Source organism: Loxodonta africana, chromosome 2 (genome assembly GCF_030014295.1).
Source record: "Loxodonta africana isolate mLoxAfr1 chromosome 2, mLoxAfr1.hap2, whole genome shotgun sequence".
NCBI classification, from domain to species: Eukaryota; Metazoa; Chordata; class Mammalia; order Proboscidea; family Elephantidae; genus Loxodonta; species Loxodonta africana.
The window spans coordinates 38,851,748-38,874,983 of record NC_087343.1 but is presented as its reverse complement, the minus strand read 5'-3'; the positions used below and the strand labels follow the sequence as shown (position 1 = coordinate 38,874,983).

The window sequence follows — 23,236 nt, the reverse complement described above, 5'->3', positions numbered from 1 at the left end:
TTTTTAGGAGCTCCCAATTATCGGGTTTCTCTTCATCATTTTTGGTAATGTTTTGTATTCTGTTTATACCTTGTATTAGGGCTCCTAGGGTTGTCCCAATTTTTTCTTCCATGATCTTTATCGTTTTAGTCTTTATGTTTAGGTCTTTGATCCACTTGGAGTTAGTTTTTGTGCATGGTGTGAGGTATGGGTCCTGTTTCATTTTTTTGCAAATGGATATCCAGTTATGCCAGCACCATTTGTTAAAAAGGCTGTCTTTTCCCCAGTTAATTGACACTGGTCCTTTGTCAAATATCAGCTGCTCATACGTGGATGGATCTATGTCTGGGTTCTCAATTCTGTTCCATTGGTCTATGTGTCTGTTGTTGTACCAATACCAGGCTGTTTTGACTACTGTGGCTGTATAATAGGTACTGAAGTCAGGTAAGGTGAGGCCTCCCACTTTCTTCTTCTTTTTCAGTAGTGCTTTGCTTATCCGGGGCTTCTTTCCCTTCCATATGAAATTGGTGATTTGTTTCTCTATCCCCTTAAAATATGACATTGGAATTTGGATCGGAAGTGCGTTAAATGTATAGATGGCTTTTGGTAGAATAGACATTTTTACTATGTTAAGTCTTCCTATCCATGAGCAAGGTATGTTTTTCCACTTAAGTATGTCCTTTTGAATTTCTTGTAGTAGAGCTTTGTAGTTTTCTTTGTACAGGTCTTTTACATCCTTGGTAAGATTTATTCCTAAGTATCTTATCTTCTTGGGGGCTACTGTGAATGGTGTTGATTTGGTTATTTCCTCTTCGGTGTTCTTTTTGTTGATGTAGAGGAATCCAAGTGATTTTTGTATGTTTATTTTATAACCTGAGACTCTGCCAAACTCTTCTATTAGTTTCAGTAGTTTTCTGGAGGATTCCTTAGGGTTTTCTGTGTATATAATCATGTCATCTGCAAATAGTGATAACTTTACTTCTTCCTTGCCAATCCGGATACCTTTTATTTCTTTGTCTAGCCTGATTGCCCTGGCTAAGACTTCCAACACGATGTTGAATAAGAGTGGTGATAAAGGTCATCCTTGTCTGGTTCCCGTTCTCAAGGGAAATGCTTTCAGGTTCTCTCCATTTAGAGTGATATTGGCTGTTGGCTTTGCATAGATGCCCTTTATTATGTTGAGGAATTTTCCTTCAATTCCTATTTTGGTAAGAGTTTTTATCATGAATGGGTGTTGGACTTTGTCAAATGCCTTTTCTGCATCAATTGATAAGATCATGTGGTTTTTGTCTTTTGTTTTATTTATGTGATGGATTACATTAATGGTTTTTCTGATATTAAACCAGCCTTGCATACCTGGTATAAATCCCACTTGATCAGGGTGAATTATTTTTTTGATGTGTCGTTGGATTCTATTGGCTAGAATTTTGTTGAGGATTTTTGCATCAATGTTCATGAGGGATATAGGTCTATAATTTTCTTTTTTTGTAATGTCTTTACCTGGTTTTGGTATCAGGGAGATGGTGGCTTCGTAGAATGAGTTGGGTAGTATTCCGTCATTTTCTATGCTTTGGAATACCTTTAGTAGTAGCGGTGTTAACTCTTCTCTGAAAATTTGGTAGAACTCTGCAGTGAAGCCGTCCGGGCCAGGACTTTTTTTTGCTGGGAGTTTTTTGATTACCGTTTCAATCTCTTTTTTTGTTATGGGTCTATTTAGTTGTTCTACTTCTGAATGTGTTAGTTTAGGTAGGTAGTGTTTTTCCAGGAATTCATCCATTTCTTCTAGGTTTTCAAATTTGTTAGAGTACAATTTTTCATAATAATCTGAAATGATTCTTTTAATTTCATTTGGTTCTGTTGTGATGTGGTCCTTCTCATTTCTTATTCGGGTTATTTGTTTCCTTTCCTGTATTTCTTTAGTCAGTCTAGCCAATGGTTTATCAATTTTGTTAATTTTTTCAAAGAACCAGCTTTTGGCTTTGTTAATTCTTTCGATTGTTTTTCTGTTCTCTAATTCATTTAGTTCAGCTCTAATTTTTATTATTTGTTTTCTTCTGGTGCCTGATGGATTCTTTTGTTGCTCACTTTCTATTTGTTCAAGTTGTAGGGACAGTTCTCTGATTTTGGCTCTTTCTTCTTTTTGTATGTGTGCATTTATTGATATAAATTGGCCTCTGAGCACTGCTTTTGCTGTGTCCCAGAGGTTTTGATAGGAAGTATTTTCATTCTCGTTGCTTTCTATGAAATTCCTTATTCCCTCCTTGATGTCTTCTATAACCCAGTCTTTTTTCAGGAGGGTATTGTTCATTTTCCAAGTATTTGATTTCTTTTCCCTCGTTTTTCTGTTATTGATTTCTAGTTTTATTGCCTTGTGGTCTGAGAAGATGCTTTGTAATATTTCGATGTTTTGGACTCTGCAAAGGTTTGTTTTATGACCTAATATGTGGTCTATTCTAGAGAATGTTCCATGTGCGCTGGAAAAAAAAGTATATTTTGCAGCAGTTGGGTGGAGAGTTCTGTATAAGTCAATGAGGTCAAGTTGGTTGATTGTTGTAATTAGATCTTCCGTGTCTCTGTTGAGCTTCTTACTGGATGTCCTGTCCTTCTCCGAAAGTGGTGTGTTGAAGTCTCCTACTATAATTGTGGAGGTATCTATCTCGCTTTTCAGTTCTGTTAAAATTTGATTTATGTATCTTGCAGCCCTGTCATTGGGTGCGTAAATATTTAATATGGTTATGTCTTCCTGATCAATTGTCCCTTTTATCATTATATAGTGTCCTTCTTTATCCTTTGTGGTGGATTTAAGTCTAAAGTCTATTTTGTCAGAAATTAATATTGCTACTCCTCTTCTTTTTTGCTTATTGTTTGCTTGATATACTTTTTTCCATCCTTTGAGTTTTAGTTTGTTTGTGTCTCTAAGTCTAAGGTGTGTCTCTTGTAGGCAGCATATAGATGGATCATGTTTCTTTATCCAGTCTGTGACTCTCTGTCTCTTTATTGGTGCATTTAGTCCATTTACATTCAGGGTAATTATAGATAAATAAGTTTTTAGTGCTGTCATTTTGATGCCTTTTTATGTGTGTTGTTGACAATTTCATTTTTCCACACACTTTTTTGTGCTGAGGCGTTTTTCTTAGTAAATTGTGAGACCCTCATTTTCATAGTGTTTGACTTTATGTTAGTTGAGTCGTTACGTTTTTCTTGGTTTTTGTCTTGAGTTATAGAGTTGTTATGCCTTTTTGTGGTTACCTCATTATATACCCCTATTTTTCTAAGTAAAAACCTAACTTGTGTTGTTCTATATCGCCTTGTATCACTCTCCATATGGCAGTTCAATGCCTCCTGTATTTAGTCCCTCTTTTTGATTATTGTGATCTTTTACCTATTGACTTCCATGATTCCCTGTTATGTGTATTTTTTTTTTTAATTAATCTTAATTTGTTTGTTTTTGTGATTTCCCTATTTGAGTTGATATCAGGACGTTCTGTTTTGTGACCTTGTGTTGTGCTGATATCTGATATTATTGGTTCTCTGACCAAACAATATCCTTTAGTATTTCTTGTAGCTTTGGTTTGGTTTTTGCAAATTCTCTAAACTTGTGTTTGTCTGTAAATATCTTAATTTCGCCTTCATATTTCAGAGAGAGTTTTGCTGGATATATGATCCTTGGTTGGCAGTTTTTCTCCTTCAGTGTTCTGTATATGTCGTCCCACTCCCTTCTTGCCTGCATGGTTTCTGCTGAGTAGTCAGAACATATTCTTATTGATTCTCCCTTGAAGGAAACCTTTCTTTTCTCCCTGGCTGCTTTTAAAATTTTCTGTTTATCTTTGGTTTTGGTGAGTTTGATGATAATATGTCTTGGTGTTTTTCTTTTTGTATCAATCTTAAATGGGGTTCGATGAGCATCTTGGATAGATATCCTTTCGTCTTTCATGATGTCAGGGAAGTTTTCTGTCAGAAGTTCTTCAACTATTTTCTCTGTGTTTTCTGTCCCCCCTCCCTGTTCTGGGACTCCAATCATCCGCAGGTTATCCTTCTTGATAGAGTCCCACATAATTCTTAGGGTTTCTTCATTTTTTTTAATTCTTTTATCTGATTTTTTTTCAGCTATGTTGGTGTTGATTCCCTGGTCCTCCAGATGTCCCAGTCTGCATTCTAATTGCTCGAGTCTGCTCCTCTGACTTCCTAGTGTGTTGTCTAATTCTGTTATTTTATTGTTAATCTTTTGGATTTCTACGTGTTGTCTCTCTATGGATTCTTGTAACTTATTAATTTTTCCAGTATGTTCTTGAATAATCTTTTTGAGTTCTTCAACAGTTTTATCGGTGTGTTCCTTGGCTTTTTCTGCAGATATCCTAATTTCATTTGTGATATCATTAAGCATTCTGTAAATTAGTTTTTTATATTCTGTATCTGATAATTCCAAAATTGTATCTTCATTTGGGAAAGATTTTGATTCTTTTGTTTGGGGGGTTGGAGAAGCTGTCATGGTCTGCTTCTTTAAGTGGTTTGATATGGATTGTTGTCTCCGAGCCATCACTGGGAAACTAGTTTTTACAGAAAATCCGCTAAAAAAAACTGCAGTCAGATCCCTATCAGAGTTCTCCCTCTGGCTCAGGCTATTCAGATGTTAATGAAGCCGCCTGGGGAGGGTGGGGGAGGGAACAGAGAGATAGGAGAGTAGCACCTCAGAATATAGCCAGAGTTGCTTGTCTTGCTTGGAATGACTGTTATATCTGAGATTCCCGCGGGCGCGTCGCCTATGTGTGCTGGCTGTGTGGAGATTGCCCCCAGGGGGTCTGGCCCGCTGGAGTCACGGTCAGATCCTCCGCTTCCAGCCCCACGCCCAGCGTCAAGGCTACCCTACTGGGACGGTGCACTCTCAACTCCAAAATCAGTCGCTGCCTCCCGGGGACTTCTCGTCCCTCCAGCCGCGTGGCCGTGCCGCCCCCGTGAACCAGGTGGGCCCCCTCCCGGGGTTAGTTCAGATGGGTGGAGTAGCTCCCTGTGCTTGTGCCGCGACCAAGTGTCCCGGCTGGAACGCTGTTCTCCCCACTCCAATACCAGTCGCTGCCTCCCGGGGACTTCTCCTACCGGCTGCGTCCCACGCCGCCCGCGCGACCCGGCTGGTCCCCTTCCCGGGGTTAGTTCAGGGGGTGGAGCAACTCTCCGTGTTTATGGCGTACCTGCGAGCAGTCCAAATCCCTGCGGGACGGTTCCCCGGCTCGGATGCTGCTCTTTCTGCTCCAAGATCGGTCACAGCCTCCCGGGGACTTCTCCTACCGGCTGCGTCCCACGCCGCCCGTGGAACCGGCTGGTCCCCCTCCCGGGGTTAGTTCAGGGGGGTGGAGCAGGTCTCTGTGCTTGTGCCGTACCTGACTGGTACGCTGGCTCCAGGCTCTGGAAACTATCGCTGCTTCCCTGTATTAGTTCATTCTCCGTCTCTAAATCTATGTTTGTTGTTCAGGGTTCGTAGATTGTTATGTATGTGATTGATTCACTTGTTTTTCCGTGTCTTTGTTGTAAGAGGGATCCGAGGTAACGTCTGCCTAGTCCGCCATCTTGGCTCCGCCTCCCGGGTTGATTTCTTGATTGCTGCTTCCTTGGGCTTTGATTGTGGATCCAAGTAAAATGAAATCTTGAGAACTTCAATCTTTTCTCCATTTTTCATGATGTTGCTTATTGGTCCAGTTGTGAGGATTTTTGTTTTCTTTATGTTGAGGTGCAATCCATACTGAAGGCTGTGCTCCTAGATCTTCATGAGTAAGTGCTTAAAGTCCTCTTCACTTTCAGCAAGCAAGGTTGTGTCATCTGCATCACTCAGGTTGTTAAGGAGCCTTCCTCCAATCCTGATGCCCCTTTCTTCTTCATATAGTCCGGCTTCTCAGATTATTTGCTCAGCATACAGATTGAATAAGTATGGTGAAAGGATACAACCCTGACACATACCTTTCCTGACTTTAAACCACGCAGTATCCCCTTGTTCTGTTGGAATGACTGCCTTTCAATCTATGTACAGGCTTCTCATAAGCACAATTAAGTGTTCTGGAATTTCTGTTTTTTGTGATTTGTTATGATCCACACAGTCGATGCCTTTGTATAGGCAATAAAGCACAGGTAAACATCTTTCTGATATTCTCTGTTCTCAGCCAGGATCCATCTGACATCAGCTATGATATCTCTGGTTCCACATCCTCTTCTGAATCCATCTTGAATTTCTGGCAGTTTCCTTTTGATACACTGCTGCAACCACTTTCGAATGATCTTCAGCAAAATTTTGCTTGGGTGTGATATTAATGGTATTGTTCTATAATTTCCACATTCGGTTGGATCACCTTTCCTTGGAATAGGCATAAATATGGATCTCTTCCAGTCAGTTGGCCAATAGCTGTCTTCTAAATTTCTTGGCATGGATGAATGGGCACTTCCATCTCTGCATCTGTTTGCTGAAACATCTCAATTGGAATATCCACTGCTAAAAATACCACTTTATTCTTGCAGATTCTTATTTTATTTTTTAAATTTTTTATTGTGCTTTAGGTGAAAGTTTATTAATTTTCCATTCAATTGTTTGTACATAAAGTGTTCAAGATATTGGCTAATTTCCAATCTTCCAGATTTTCTGCTTCTTCCTCCCTTTTTATCTTTGCTTTTGGGCAAGTGTTGTCCTTTTGATCTCGTGTAATTGATTATTGTAAGGAACATATTGCTCTTAGGTGTTACTGTTTATTTTATGGGCCTGTCTCTTGTTTGGCTGACCTTGCAGATTTTTAGAATGTTACTTGCAGTAAGGAGCCCTGGCAGTGCACTGGTTAAAGGGATCAACTGCTAACTGAAAGGTTGGCGGTTCGAAGCCACCAGCAGCTCTGCGGGAGAAAGATGTGGCAGTCTGCTTACAGCCTTGGAAATCCTATTGGGTTGCTATGAGTCGGAATGGACTTAATGGCAGTGGGTTTGGTTTCTGGTTTTTTACTTGCAGTTTAGGAATTTTACTAATTATCGAGTAGATGAACTTGTGGAGTATTTCATGAGCTGGTTAGGACTAGATTTGCAATTGCCTGGGGGAAGACCTGCTGAGAAGGATGCTTTCATTGAATCATGTTCTTTGTGGGTGGGTGGTAGTTTCGTAGATTAATTCTTTGACTCCTTTGTGAGTTAAATATTCTTGTGGAATGTGATAGGAGTCAATGTAACTATAATGTATAAAGATGCAAGAAAATCTCTAAATCCCCCAAAGATTCTTTTCTGCTAGACCTGCTGATGTTAATAAGGAGATTTCATTAAGGTGAGACATGAACTTTGCTGTCAAGACTCTGAATTTCTGCTATGCAGAATAACGGGTCGGACTTTCCTCTTTTACATTGGGAAATTTGAGCCAGTATCTCTAGATCATAAGTATCTAACGGACAAACTATAGTGGAGAGAGTTCTTGTGGGAAGCCCAGAAGGCAACTTGGGGTGACCTGAGGGCACATTTTATAAAGGGACATTTCAGAGTCAGCTCCTTTCCCAGGCACCTTCTGGCCATCATGGATGGCTAAGTTCTTTAGGGCTCTGCAAGGCTGTTTCCGTTGGTCAGTCCTGACAATAGGAGTGCAAGGAGCAGAGTGAGTGAGACACGGACAAGAGCACTGGATTAGGAGCACAAAAGATCTGCCTCTAAGACCTACTTTTACCACTAATTGTGTGACTTTTGACAAATTTCCAGCCAAACTCTGTGTGTGGAAAAGGAAAGTAAGCTAGACAGTTATTTAAAAAAAAAAAAAAATCTGTCCTTTATGGAGCCCTAATTATGTGTGCTGGAGTCCCTGAATGTACAAATGATTAAAACAACTGAAAGGTTAGGGGTTTAAGTTCACCTGAGGCGCTTTGGTAGAAAGGCCTGGTGACCTACTTCTGAAAAATCAACCACTGAATACCCTGTGGAGCCCAGTTCTGTTCTGACACAAGTGAGGTCACTGTGAGTCAGAATCAACTCAACAGCAACTGGTTTGGGTGGTATTATGTGCCAGGCAACTTGCTAAGTGTTTTTCAAACTCTCTCCCATTGGAATCTCACCCTAGTCTACCCCATATTTCAGATGAAGAAAATGAAACTGAGTAAGCGCAGGTGACTCAGACATCACTAAATGACAGAGCTGGAATTCAAACCCAGGTCATCATCTTCAAAATCCCTAGTCTTAACCACTGTATTATATGGTCTCCCTAATATCTCTGATCTTGGAGGACTCTGAAAGCAAAACTGAAAAGAAATCCATCCTCTCAAAGCTTGTGGCCTTTGACAAATTCTACTGGATTCTACTTGAATGCTCTCCCTTAAATTGTGATGAAAAGGGAGGATGGAGGTTTTGTTCTCTTCTGCTGTGGTTGCTGCAGCAGAAGAAAGAAATAGCTTAGGGCCAGATTTGCCCTCCTGACTCTAGATGGATAGAAAAACCAGGATGAGATATCTTAGCTTTTTGCCAAGCAGAAGTTTTGTAATTAGCCACGTGGCTGCCTTGGTTGCACATTTCAGCAAAGTCATGCCGAAAGTGTCTCCTGTGTCTTTTAGTTCGTACATGAGCTATCCCCTTCCAATGTCAAAGTCTCACTTCGTAAATAGCTACCTTCTTTACAAAAGTGGCTCTCTGCAGGTTGTTATCATCTCGGAGAAACTATGATTTTCTCCCTGTCGATCACCTGCTTGCTTGCTATTCTTGTGCTTTGTGCCTTCCTGCCAGCTTCGGCATCCAGCATGATGGGAAAGAGAACGACTGTGAGCCCGTGGGCAGGCACCCGTACATCATGTCCCGCCAGCTCCAGTATGATCCCGCCCCATTGACCTGGTCCAAGTGCAGCAAGGAATACATCACCCGCTTCTTGGAGTAAGTGACAGCATGCCTCATGATGCTTGAGGCTTGGGTCTGTTTAAACCGGAAGTCACTTTGGATTGTACACGGAGGACTTGCTGCCTGGAGAAGGCTCAATTCTTCCTGCAGGCCACAGTGTCAGGGTGGCATCAGGGGGGTGAAGTTCCCTTCTGCTTTCTGACTCTTTGAGGTCTAGATGACTTCTGCCCTCATCCACAGCCAAGTAACCTCCCACCCCCTCCCCGCTTGCTCCTTTACCGAGGTGGATCTTCATGACATGATCGTGCACTCAGTTCTTGGCTCCTTGCACCAGGGGTGGATTATCCAATTATCATCTGTAGTGAATAATTTCACATCAAAAATATAGTGAAACCCATGGGAAACTGTTCAATAAATTAGCAAGTATGCACAAGTTCTTCCCTTGCTTGCTGGGTCATCCACCCCTGTCAGGGGTTGTAAATTTGAAAAGAGGCTTTGATTCTGTAGGAAGGTGCTGTGGGGTTGGGATAGAGACAGATGCAAGCAGTATCTAGAAGCAGAATCTTTGATGTGGTGAAAAAAATGTGAAATTGTTCACCACAGATCATCTGGTAAACAAGATAAGCACTGTGCTTACCTTGCCTACTGGATAATCCACCCCTGCCTTGCATCTTTTCGTCCCTGCTAGGGAGGTCTGGCAGGAGCAACCAGGATAGGTGAGATGTGGTCACTGAAGTCCCATTGGAGATAAAGTGATGATTTTTGAATTGTACCACCATTTTTTATTTCTTAGATCACAGCTGAATTAATGGTGTGGGATGTGATTTGCATTTCCTTCTAGATAACTTCCCCCTTGGGCCAGGAAGCTTCTCTGCCTTCTTGAAATTGTCTTGAAGGAAGTGGGTAAATTGGAGGGATGGAAATTGTTGTTGAATGAAAGACTAAAGATGAAGGGAATTGTAAGCAACTGCTCTTGTTTCTGTTAACTTTTTTTCAGTCGAGGCTGGGGTTTCTGCCTTGATGACATCCCTAAAAAGAAAGGCTTGAAATCCAACGTCATTGCCCCAGGAGTGATCTATGATGTTCACCACCAATGCCAACTACAATATGGCCCCAATGCTACCTTCTGCCAGGAAGTAGAAGTAAGTATTGGGAATCTTGATGCCTCTGGTGGGAATGTTTAGGACTGCAGCATACTGGAAGAAGGGCCAAGGAAATATCTGGAAATCAGAGAATCAAGACACAGAAATGGAGATTATCTTTTCATGGCAAGGTATCTGTAAGGCATTGAGGTTGAGATCATTTGTGTTGCTTGACTCTGCCTTCTCAGCGTTTCTATGAAGTCAGCAATCCTTTGCAAGTGGGTGGTGGTTGAGAAAGTTCTATAGTTGATTTTCAAGATTTGCAGTGATTCACATCTGCAGACTCCATAGACACCAACTTAATCACTAAAGTGGCTCCCTTTCCTGAACTTACCATCTGATAAAGTACCACCATATCTGAAGGTGGAAGTAGGTTTCATTCCCAATTCATCCTTTTCCCTTATCTTCAACATCCAAATGATAAGCCAAGTCCTGACATCATACCTCCTCAATAATTTGTGGCTATGTCCCATCTTCTTTATTCTTTTAGCTTTCTTAATTCAATTTCTTATCATCTCTTCTTGCTTTGTAATTAACTCCTACCTGATCTCTCCCCCATTCAAATTGTTGTACAAATTATTTCAAGCAACACAAACTAACCATGGTTCTCCTTTGCTTTCAGGGGCCCTACTGATCATAGAATAAAGTCCCAACTCTTTCGTGTGTCACATAAGGCCCCCTGTGGTCTCGTCCCCCCATTCAATTAACTTATCCCTTTGAGTGCAAGAGTATCAGTGTTCACACCGACATTGTTAAATCAAGTCTTGTTGAATCCCTGTCAGAGTCCATGCTGTGCACTGAATAAAATGAAAAAGACAAGCACTCAAAAATTGGTAAGACAAATATTTGCCCTCAAGGAGCTCATGCTCTAGTGGAAGGGGTAGACATAAAAACTTTAACACAGTGAGATAAATATAAAAAGAGACATGTAGAAAGAACTTTGAGGATGAAGTAAACTGTGCTTAGACAGTAAAAGCAATATTTAACAGAGGAAGTAAAGTTGGTATTAAAATCCCTCATTTCAAACCAGTTACCAAATTATGCAAATGTGCCTTCTAAATATCTCTAAAAGCTATCTGCCTCTACATGACTGCAATAGTCTGTGGTTTGTTTCCTTACCTAAACTCTGCCTCCCTTCAACTCTAATCCATTCCCGAAAATGCAGCCAAAGTGACATTTATAAATGGAAATCTGGTTGTGATCCCCTCTATAAAAATATTTCATGACTTCCTATCCCCTTATAATAAAGTTCAGATTCTCTAAAATGGTTTAAATGGGACTTCAAGATTAACCCTCTCATTCTGTGACTTTTTCTTTTAGAATATTGTTTTAACCCTCTGCTTAACAATCTGATACTCTGATTATATGTATGTTGTACTTTATCACTCAATCTTTCATACACTCCATATTTTTTTAAACAATAGATAAGGGAATGAAGACACCAGATTATGGCAACATTGCAGCCAAGATTACCTAAAAATGTTAGATTAAAAAATCATCCAAAATACCAGAAAATAAAACATCACCCTTTCTTATAATTTTTTTTTGAAATAGTTTATGATTCAAAAGAAGTTGCAGAATACTTCAGAAAGTTCCTGTGTACCCTTCACCCAGCACATTATTCTTTATAATTGCATAATGAGCTTACACAAAAGTAAAAGGAATCTTCAGAGGGAAAAACACTAAAATGGGAGTGGTAAGCATGAATAGATGTTGAGGCTACCCTGAAGATAACCAAAGGGCTTGGGTTTTAACATCCAAATGGGAACAGACGATGACATCTTCACGTTGAGAAGGACAGAGAGTTAAAACAGACCTCTACTTGAAGCTGATACCCTCAAAGACCTATGCCTGAATGAAAAGAGGGACTAGGAAAAAAAAAAAAATTCTACTGTCAGCAAAAGGAGATGGCAGAGAAATATCTTTTGTCTCAGTCTGGGTTCTAGGGATAGAAGTAGGGGCAACTTTCTCACAGGAAAATTGTTTACCACAGGCCAGACTTATACTGATGTGGAGTTTAAATTTATACCTCAGTATGGTTTGAAAATCCCCATGACAAAACAGGAAACCCTGGTGATGTAGTGGTTAAGTGCTGCCGATGCTAACCAAAGGTTCAGCAGTTTGAATCCACCAGGCACTTCTTGGAAACTCTATGGGGCAGTTCTACTCTGTACTATAGGGTCACTGTGGGTTGGAATCAACTATACAGCAACAAGTTTGTTTTTTTGGATTTTATGACAAAAGAAAAATTAACATAGAAAGTACTTCTAACCTGTAATACCGTAGGATGCCTGGTAGAAACAAAGATGAAACTGCCCTGGAGGAACTAACCCTGAGCTGATGACACACAGACCTCCAATAGATGAAGCCTCATTTCAGATGAGCTTACAATTCAGCCTCTAATTCAAAATTTAAAATTATCTATCTTAAACTAAGTGAGGAGAAATTGTAAACTCTCAACAATGCTCATCAACTGAATTTTTAGGTAAGAATAGTGAAATAAATACATGAAAGAAGAATTGTACATGAGAAAAAGAAAAAAACAATATAAAATATATGCAAGGCAGATATGCAAAATAACAAAAAAAAAACCTTTTAGAAATGAAAAATATATTATTGACATAAAACCTCAATGGATGGGTTAAATAGCACACTTGATAGAGCTGAACAAAACTCAATCAACTGGAATTTAGAGCTGAGGAAATTATTTCCCATCCTACTTGAGTGTTTCTCAGAGATATGCAATGAAGGAGGAACTGGCCTACCCTGATAGAAATCCAGAGTTCTTCAACATTCATATATAAGAAAACTGAGAGCTGGAAAATATGAAAGTGAAATTAAGAGAAATGGAGGACAGGATGAGACGGTCCATTAACAATAATTATGAGTTCTAGAAGGAGAGAATAGAGGTAATCTATTCTAATTTATAGAGATGCTGAATTTACAGCGATAAAGGTAGAGAATTTTCCAAAATTGTTAGTAGATATGAAATCTTATGACGAGGAAACTCATTGAATACAGAGCACAATAAGTGAATGGAAGAATGGAGGATAGACAAAAGACCAAAAGGTGGATGGAAGCCACTGAGCTATTTTAGATGACATATAAGAATCCTTCCCTCTTCCCACAGGGTAGAAATGAGAGGGAATATGTAGTTCATTTGCTGGCAACTAAACAAACTGACTACTTTGGGAAATAAGTAAACAAACTGAGGCTTTCTGGGAGGAATAGTTTCCATATCCTTCAGTCAGCAGGCTCAAGTTATAACCATCCAAACTGTTCATGGTCAGATTGCCTTCCATCCACAGTTTGGATTTACCTGTGATGGCTAGTGTCACCATCTACCTTGCCTAATTACGATGCATGCTGGATATTGTGCCACACGTATAGCCAATGCAGCCTCAACTCTTAGGAGATGGGTTTATCTCCCATTTCTCAATTGCCTACTCTGGCCTACAGACTACTATTTATGAATGATGACAAAGTGCAAGTTAAGTTGCAACTGAAAGATGTCTAACGAATATTTTACGCCATTCTTATTCACTAACAACAAGGGCATTTATGGTGGGTATATAAGTAAGCGTGTGTGTATTTTACCATAACTGTAGAAATGGCTTATTGGCTTGTAAATACCTTGTAAAGACAGAAAAGTGAAATCTCACGTTCATTTTCCAGAATGCCTGCTTATTGGCTTGTAAATGCCTTATAAAGACAGAAAAGTGAAATCTCACATTCATTTTCCAGAATGTCTGTCAGACACTGTGGTGCTCAGTGAAAGGCTTTTGCCGCTCTAAGCTGGATGCTGCTGCAGATGGGACAAGATGTGGTGAGAAGAAGGTAATGTGTCAGGTTGTGGAAGAAAGGTGGGAGGGCGGTGGACATAGAGATGTGGAAAAGGGCTGAGAGAAGGCCCTGGAGAGTGCTGTGTCTGGATGAAGAGCAATGAATGGAGATAACACAGTTAGACTAGCCAGAGGAAAGGACTCTGTATTTCTACTACTCCTTTTGGGCCTTCGCTGACAAGAAGTTGTTAATGAGAGAAGGCTGGGCCCCACTTCCACACTTCACTTGTAAAATATCTGTCTCATCTTTCTCTGCAGAAGTTCTGTGGGGTTGTGGGCAAAACATTTGCTGGGCTTGTTGTCTGAAACTTTCATTGGAATTTTTATTTCTCCATGTTGAAGATAGCAAAGTCCATGGCTTCTTCTTGGCAAAAAAGTCTTCCTACTTTATTAAGCAAGAAAGTCTGACACCCACAAATACAGAGTTGCTAGATATACTCTGGACTGCCTGAGAACTGTGTTATATGTGCTGCTCAGCTAAAACAACTGGGCTTGCTGTTGGTCTAGGGCTTAGTGTTTAGTGGGTACCTTTATGCAGCTTGGGTATGGCGTGACCCAGCACTGAGATTATAGAACCAGGTCAGAATACCAAGTGAGCAGAAATAATGGGGAAAAGGAGGTCAGCAGATAAAACATTCCCAAATCCTGCAAGAAATGTGGCCATTTCTAACAACCAAGTTGCATTTCCTTTTGTTTTCCTTTTTATATGTTAGTCCTCCTAAACTGATAGTTGTTGAAAGATTGCCTTGAAGAGGGAGAGAGTAGATTTTTTCTGAGTCACTTGAAAGTCCAGAGCTGGAAACAGTGGGCAAAGTTACAGGAAAGCAGACTTTTTTTTTTTTTCTTGATACAAGAAAGAACTTCCTGACAACTAGTGTTTTTCCAGTGAAGTAGACTATATTGCAGGAGAATGAGTTCTGTGTTGCAGATATTAGGTACCCATAGAAGAGCTATGAAGAAGCGTCATTCACGTTGTCAGTCTGTGTTCTGTTTGTTGTGGTCTGCAACAAGATAAGAAGCTTGCACGAGAAAGTAAATCAACTATGTTACTAAACAACTCTCTTCCTATGCGTAGTAAACTGACATGTTTTTCAAAGTAAGATTTTTCTGATGAAGGAAGCAGTGCATTTATTTACATTCTGACATACAATCTGTTGACCACACTCTGTTGTTGTTAGGTGCCATGGAGTCAATTTTTGACTCATAACAACCCCTTCGACAGAGAAGAACAGCCCCATAGGGTTTTCTTGGCTGTAATCTTTACAGAAAGCCGATTACCAGGTCTTTCTCCTGTGGAGACACTGGTAGGTTTGAACACTTTGGTTAGCAGCCAAGCCTTTAACCTTTGTGCCACCAGGGCTCCTTCAGCTGTGAACAGACACCGTAAAGTTCCCTTCCATTCCTGTAATTCTCTGATTATAAAATTCAAGACTCTCAGAAGAAACTCTTTTTAAAAAAAAATAATTTTTATTGTGCTTTAAGTGAAAGTTTACGAGTCAGTCTGTCACATATAAGCTTATATACACCTTACTCCATACTCCCACTTACTCTCCCCCTAATGAGTCAGCCCGCTCCCTCCTTCCAGTCTCTTCTTTCGTGACAGTTTTGCCAGTTTCTAACCCTCTCTACCCTCCCATCTCCCCTCCAGACAGGAGATGCCAACACAGTCTCTAGTGTCCACCTGATACAAGTAGCTCACTCTTCATCAGCATCTCTCTCCAACCCATTGTCCAGTCCCTTCCATGTCTGATGAGTTGTCTTCGGGAATGGTTCCTGTCCTGGGCCAACAGAAGGTTTGGGGACCATGACCACTGGGATTCTTCTAGTCTCAGTCAGACCATTAAGTCTGGTCTTTTTATGAAGGAGAAATTCTTTTAATGACCTCTTCTTTGTTCTGCATCTGATGTTAGCCATAGGAAGTCTGCTGGCTCAGGAAGAATTCAGCCTAAACTTCTGGAGTTCTTGACTTAGCTTATTATGGGAACATTCCACGTGCATCTCTGTCTCCTGCCTCTTCCCTTTTCAGTGGTGTATGGCCGGCAAGTGCATCACAGTGGGGAAGAACCCAGAAAGCATCCCTGGAGGCTGGGGCCGCTGGTCACCCTGGTCCCACTGCTCCAGGACATGTGGGGCCGGAATCCAGAGTGCAGAGAGGCTCTGCAACAATCCTGAGTAAGTCTGGCCAAATATTCCTTCCTTCTACAAGTGTTGGGAGATGAAATCTTGGAGAGTATGACTTCAGTGACCCTGAGGCTCCAGAGAGGAATTAAATGGGTTTCCAAAGACAAGAAGGACTCAGAAGATTTATAGTTTCCCTGTGAAAGATTTGGCTTTTTGGGGGGGAAGGGTGGGGTTTGGCACTGGGATCTTACTAGACCTTGGAAAGGTAGGCTGATTCCATTTGAGGAAATAAGCAAATTTCTTTTTAAAGCACAACCTCGGTGGAAGCCTCTAAAAAAAAAAAACCCAAAATAAATTCATTGCTGTCAAGTTGATTCCAACTCATAGTGACCCTATAGGTCAGAGTAGAACTGTCCCACAGGGTTTTCAAGGAGTGGCTGGTGGATTCAAACTGCTGACCTTTTGGTTAGTAGCCTAGGTCTTAACCACAGAGCCACCAGGGCTCCATATAGCCTCTAAGAGGGTATCAATTAAATCCTTTTATATAATTCCACTCTGTCAATAAGAAAAAAGCCCTCATCCATTTAGTTAGACTCATTTTTGCTGATAAGATTGCAGCTTGCTTTCAATCGTAATAAATGTTCAATTTTATTAAAAAAAAAAAATAGTTTTCTCCCCTTAGGTAACTAGCAAAATAGCCAGGCACATTTTGAGGATAATTATTTTCAATGTTTTAGATAAGAATTTTATAATTATTTTCAGTGTTTTAGATAAGGTTCCCTACCTACTGCCTACTGCGGTCCAATGTTTTAGATAAGGTTCTCTAGTAGCCTGTTAAGGATTCCATAGAAGTTGTTTCATAAGGGGCTTTCCATTTTCCAATGAAATTGCTTTTTTTTTTCATTTTTTGTATTTGCATCCAGATATAAATTAAATTTAAATTCCTTTGATCTCCATCTATATATTAAATTCTAAGTTTCCTGGTATACTAATTCCCAAGTGTAATTTTTTTTCAAGTATACATGTGATTGCTATGGGTCAGAATCAACTCGATGACAACGAGTTTGGTTTTATGGGTTTTGTACATGCAACGTCTCCTGCAAGTAGAAAATGTATTAAACTTCTTTTACCTAGATTAACACTGGTCTATCTTGGAGAGTAAGCATCACATTTTTTTTAAAGCAAGCAGTAAGTATGACTATAATTCCCTCAATATCTCAATTCCAAACTTATCCTTTTTATTAGTAAACATATTGTTACATATCTATGTAGAAGTATACCTATATATGTGTTTATGTATATACATGTTCACATATACACTATATAAACAGTATATATAGATATGTATGTATACCAACAAAACAAAACAAACCTGCTGATTCTGACTCACAATGACCCTATAGGACAGAGTAGAACTGCCCCATAGGGTTTCCAAGGAGCTGCTGGTAGATTTGAACTCCCAACCTTTTGATTAGCAGCGATAGGTATATATGGAGCCCTGGTAGCACAGTGGTTAAGAGCTCCGCTGCTAACTAAAAGGTTGGCAGGTCAAATCCACCAGCCACTCCTTGGAAACCGTGTGGGGCAGTTCTATCCTACCCTACAGAGTCGCTATGAGTCAAAATTGGTTCAATGGCAATGGGTAATATAGATACATAGCAAATTTCTTCTGAGGGTTAATAAGTTAACATCCTCTATAAATAATTTAACACAATACCCAGTAGATAATAAATTGTCAGTAAATGGTAGTTATGATAGTAGTGACTAGTGTATTTGGGGACAACATTGTTCGAAAACTTTACCCTTCAACAGAAATTGTTTTTATTTAAATACAGGCTTTCTGTGACTTCGAAATTTCAAAACCAGGAATTTCTCATAGAATATTTTTACAGAAAATCTTTATTTTGCATTTTCAATTTGATCAGAAAGGTGATTTCAATTTTGGAGATCAGGAAACAGGCAGTTTTCCCTGGGACCTCCCATCAATGTTATGCAGTCAGCCCCCAGCTTGTAGTCTTCGTAGGAGGACGATCAGTGGCCTGTGGTTATCAGAGAGGAATATCCTAGTTGAAAAACTGAAGGACAATCCTTTAACTTGTCTTTGGGGGAAAGATCTCCCTGACATTCTATCTTTACGCACACACACTCTTGTTGCTCACACACACTCACACACTTGTTGCTGTCGAGTCGATTTTGACTCATAGTAACCCTATAGAACAGGGTTAGACACTGCGCTATAGGGCTTCCAAGGAGCCGCTGGTGAATTTGAACTGCTGACCTTTTGGTTAGCAGCCTTAGCTCTTAATCACTTTGCCACCAGGGCTCCACAATTTATCATAGAATCTTCTCAGGTGAGTGGCCACATCTAACCTCAGTTAAGTTGATTGAGAATGGTGCTAATGTTAATAGGGTTACAGATTCGGTTCTTCACGAGCCAGCTGACCTTAAGCCCCTGAGTTCAAATATACCAGCTCGAGTTCAAGTATACCAGTTCGAGTTCAAATATACCCTTGATGTTGGTCAGCTATCTAATAAGCAGAAATTGGCTCAGAGAGGCTGTCGGTGATGTTTGTGGGATGTGTTCTAAATGTAGCCATTAGTCACAGGAGGAGCCAAGTCAGAATGTCACGGCTAGAAAACCAGCCCTAGTTTAGGTATCAAGGACAAGTCTTAGGACCTCCTGCAGGGAGGGAGTCAACTGATGAAGTACCTGCCATGTGAACTACCTTGGTCAAAGCACTTTTATATGTGAGGAACCAAAACCGACTAAGATAGGTGTGTGTGTGTGTATAGAAAATCTCATGAATACTCAAAGAGAGCAAAGTACAGCAGAGCCACACAGGAACTACAGCTGCGACCAGAACTGCACAGGGTTCTCAGGGTTTGAGGTCTCTCTGTCCCTGGGGCTATGTGCCCTGCTGTATGACACAGTGGATAAGGGCTCTAGATCTGCATTAAGGCAGATGAGTGTTCAAATCTTGGCTCTGCCACTACCAGTTGGGCACTTTGGGAAGATGTCCTAGTTTTCTGTGTCTCTAGAATATGGTTCCATCTCGACTGCTCCCTTGGCTTATGTATTAGGTTCCTATTGCTGCTGTGACAAATTACCACAAATTGAGTGACTTAAAACAACCTGCATTTATTATTTTACAGCTCTGAAGGTCAGGAATCAGTTTCACTGGGCTAAAAGCAAAGTGTTGGCAGGCTGCATTCCTTTTGGAGGCTCTAGAGTAGAATCTGTTCCTTTGCTGTTCCCACCTTTTAGAGGCCGCCTCTATTCCTCGGCTCCAGGCTCCATCCTGGCATCCTTCCCATCTATGCTTCTGTCCTCACACCCCCTTATCTAGCTCTACTGCTTCCCTCTTTCTCTCTGTGATTAAATTGGGCCCACCCAGATAATGCAGGACAATCCCCTCATCTCAGAAGCCTTAATCACATCTGCAAAGTCCCTTTCCCCATGTAAGGCAACCTATTCTCCAGCTTCTGGGATTGAGGGTGTGGATATCCTTGGGGGGTGGTATTCTTCTGATTCTATGACAAACTTTGACCCCTAAGATGAGGGTTAGGACCATCTTTCCCTCAAAGGGAGTAGTGCAAACAGCAGATGCTCTCAGCTGCTAACTGAGAAGTTGGAGGCTCAAGTCCACGCAGAGATACCTCAGAAGAAAGGCCTGGTGATCTACTTCTGGGAAACCAGCCATTAAAAGCTCTATGGAGTACGGTTCTCCACTGACACACCTGGGGTCACCATGAGTCAGAATCAACTCCGCGACAACTGTTTCTTCCCCCTAAAGTTAGAGGATCATCCTCTGGTTTCCCAACTAGGACAGCCCTTCCCTGATAACCACAGCTTACTTTCCACCTCTGCACTGAGATGCCACTTCCTTTCCGTCCTTTAAGACCACTCTCCATCCACACTCTTCTGTGAATCCTTTCCAGCCAACCTTCTTCCCACTGCTGTCTCCCTTCTCCTAACTCTTATTGTACTTACAGTCAGGGACACAGGCTTGCTATCCTAAACTTTTGCTCATTTCATATATAGGTTATTTTTCTCTCTTCAAGAAGATTGTAAGCTTCAAGAGGCACAGGGCATGTGTTCACGTTTTGTATTCTCCCCTCCTTCAAAATATTGACATTGTGTTCATGGTGGTATTGTATAAATATTGGTTGATTATTAATTACAGTAACCCAAAAAGCTATCATTTACTGAGCTCTTACCACATGTTTATTACTCTCAAAAACCAAAAAAACCAAACCCACTGCCGTAGAGTCAATTCTGACACAGCAACCCTATAGGACAGAGTAGAACTGCTCCATATGGTTTCCAAGGAGCACCTGGTGGGTTCAAACTGCTGACGTTTTGGTTAGCAGCACTGCGCCACCAGAATTTCCTTAGCTACTCTACTAAACCATTGTAGGCATTGTCTTATTCAAACCTTAAAACTTGTATAGTAAGAATTATGCTATTGAACAAACGAAAAAATTGAGGTTCAGAGAAATTAGGTGACTTGTTCAGTGCCCAGGCATGGGCCAGTAACTTGAAATGTGCCTCCAAAATTGGAGGGTGCTGAGAGACTGAAGAAAGAGGCAGGCAACTCCAGTGTGGCGGCAAAGGAGTTTTATTCAGGAGACTCACATATGAAACCAAGTCCAAGTCCTGGGCAACTGCGGGATCAAAGCAGATCTCTGTACCCTGAAGTTGGAGGGCAGAGGTTTTATAGTGATGGTGGACAATAGTTGCTCCACGCCAGGGGCTTACGTAAGAATGCAAACTGTAGTGAATTAGCAGACCACATGGTGTGCCCATGTTCTGCCTCGCAAAACCTGTTTCCACTTTAGTCAGTCATCTAGCTAATAAAAGGTAAAGGTTCAAACTGCAGGTTTTTTGGCCCCATTATACTACACAGCAATAGTAGACATGACCCCTGATTTCAGATGCAGCAAGGTAGGGTCAAGGAGGCATCCCCAGATTGCCTGGAAGCCTTCTCAAAAGACACACAAAAAACCAAACCAGTTGCCATCGGGTTGATTCTGACTCACAGAGACCCTATAAGACAGTAGAACTGCCCCATACCATTTCCAAGAAGCACCTAGTGGATTCAAACTGCCCACCTTTTGTTAGCATCCGTAGCTCTTAACCTCTACGCTACCTGGGTTTCCAAAAGACACACAGGCCCTTGTCTTATCTGAAAGCAATCCTGATATTCTCCCTTCTGCTCCTTTCAGACTCACTCCCAAAGTGAGCCACCCTCAAGTGTGTTGCAAGGAAAATAAAAAGTTGAGGATGGTTATCCTAAAATAAGGATAATTTCTTCATCCACTGAGTATTTATTAAGGGTCTGTTATGGTCACCATGAGTCATAGCTGACTTGACAGCAACTAACAATAGCACCAATACTTGAAGTAGGAGGACATTGGTGGCTCAGTGGTAGAAGAAGGAGAGCATTGGTGATTAAGTGGTAGAATTCTCACCTTCCATGTGGGATACCCAGGTTCAATTCCCAGCCAATGCACTTCATGCGCAGCCACCACCCATCTGTGAGTGGAGGTGTATGTTGCTATGCTGGACAGATTTCAGCCGTGTTTCCAGACTAAGAAAGACTAGGAAGAAAGGCCTGGTAATCTACTTCCAAAAGTTAGCTAATGAAAACCCTATGGACTACAATGGTCAGATCCACAACCAGTCATGGGGATGGTGCAGGACTGGGCAAAGTTTTGTTCCGTTGTACATGGGGTGGCTATGAGTCAGCGCTGACTCCGTGGCAGCTAACAACAGGAACATACTTGAAGCACTACTTAGGCATCGTAAAGAACATAGAGCTTGGACTGTCATCAAGGAGCTATCTTTGGGAGTGGTAAGTTCAAGAAGTGCATACAGTAGGTGCCAATGAAGTTACTTCTGGCAGGAATCCCAGAAGCCTTCATGATGGAGGTAGCCTTTATTTGGTCCTTAAAACATGGGTAGTAAGTGGACATGTAGAGACATAAAAGAGAGAAAATCTATCTAGAGACACAGAGGAGAAATAGTAAACAATTCAGTTTTTATCACTAAGCAGTTTAGATGAAAGAGAGTGTGGGAAATAAAGTCATTAAAGTGAGTTAAGACAGGCTCATGAGGGCCTTGAATGCCAGACTCAAGAAGCTGGGCTGATTCTATTGCCAATGGATGCCATTGAAGGTTTTTAAACAGGAAATTAAAATAATGAAAGTAATCTGAAATTTTAATCAGATAGTTAGTGTACACAGTAGGTTGATTTAGGGAAAATACGGGCAGAGGCCAGACAGGAATGAAGATGAGGTTTGGGCTACTTTGGTGGTTATGGGGATGAAGATGAGGCAACAAGTGTATAGACACAACTGATTGGCCAGGCAGCTGATTAAATATGGGGTCAAAGGAAAGGCAAAGGAGGGATGATCCTGAAATTTTACCACACTTAACTCACTAAACAGGAAACAGAGAAAAGAGCAATTTGGAGGGAAAATTATGCCTCCCCTTTCAGCTTATGCTTGGGTTTGAAATGCCAGAAGATTATACAGGTGGAAAAGATACACACATTTCAAAAAAGGTAACTATACTCTTGAGACTGAAATGTTGATGTGTCACAGGAAAAAAAAAATGTGTGAAATTAGAAGAATTTGTTTAAGAGATAAGTTTGAAGGCAGAGAATGATATGGCTTGGCAAGGAACAGGGATGGTAAGATGCCTGAGTATTTTTAAGGGAAAATTCTGGCCTTTAAGGAAACTAAAAAACAGCTTGTCTGCTTCATTTATAGACCAAAGTTTGGAGGGAAGTACTGCACTGGAGAAAGAAAACGCTATCGCTTGTGCAATATCCACCCCTGCCGCTCGGGTGGACCCACATTTCGGCAGATGCAGTGCAGTGAGTTTGACACCGTTCCCTACAAGAATGAATTCTACCACTGGTTTCCTGTTTTTAACCCAGGTAAGGGCCTCTAAGAGTATATTTCAGATCTAGGGCCACAGCCATTATCAGAAAGCATTGATATGTTAGAGTGTCTGTGGTGCCCTGCAAAGCTCAATAAAAAGAGCATTGTGCCATCAAGATCTGACCTTCAGGAGTTTTATATTTTAGAAAGTTGAAGCACTGACCTGTTAAGTTGGTCAGTAAGCATTGAAGGCTGAAAATGTCCACCTCTAGGGGGTAAAAGAGAAGCTTACCAAACATGGTAATTGGCTTCAAAACAACTGAGACGCAACTGAGTGGTAAACTGGGCATGTAGGAATCCAATATCTAATTGATGGTGCAATTGCTTCTTGACGGATTATGTAGAACTGACTATGATTTTGGCAGAAATTCAGAAAGA

General features: G+C 40.9%; 1 protein-coding gene across 1 annotated transcript in view; it reads left to right on the top strand.

Annotated features, from left to right (window-relative positions):
• Positions 1-23,236, top strand: part of ADAMTS12 (ADAM metallopeptidase with thrombospondin type 1 motif 12) — a 451,387-nt gene that overhangs the window by 292,005 nt on the left and 136,146 nt on the right. Inside the window, exons 8-12 of the mRNA XM_064271103.1 lie at positions 8,698-8,841; positions 9,803-9,947; positions 13,692-13,784; positions 15,816-15,961; positions 22,685-22,854. Coding sequence (XP_064127173.1) covers positions 8,698-8,841; positions 9,803-9,947; positions 13,692-13,784; positions 15,816-15,961; positions 22,685-22,854 — 698 coding nt within the window. The remainder of the gene's footprint in view (positions 1-8,697; positions 8,842-9,802; positions 9,948-13,691; positions 13,785-15,815; positions 15,962-22,684; positions 22,855-23,236) is intronic.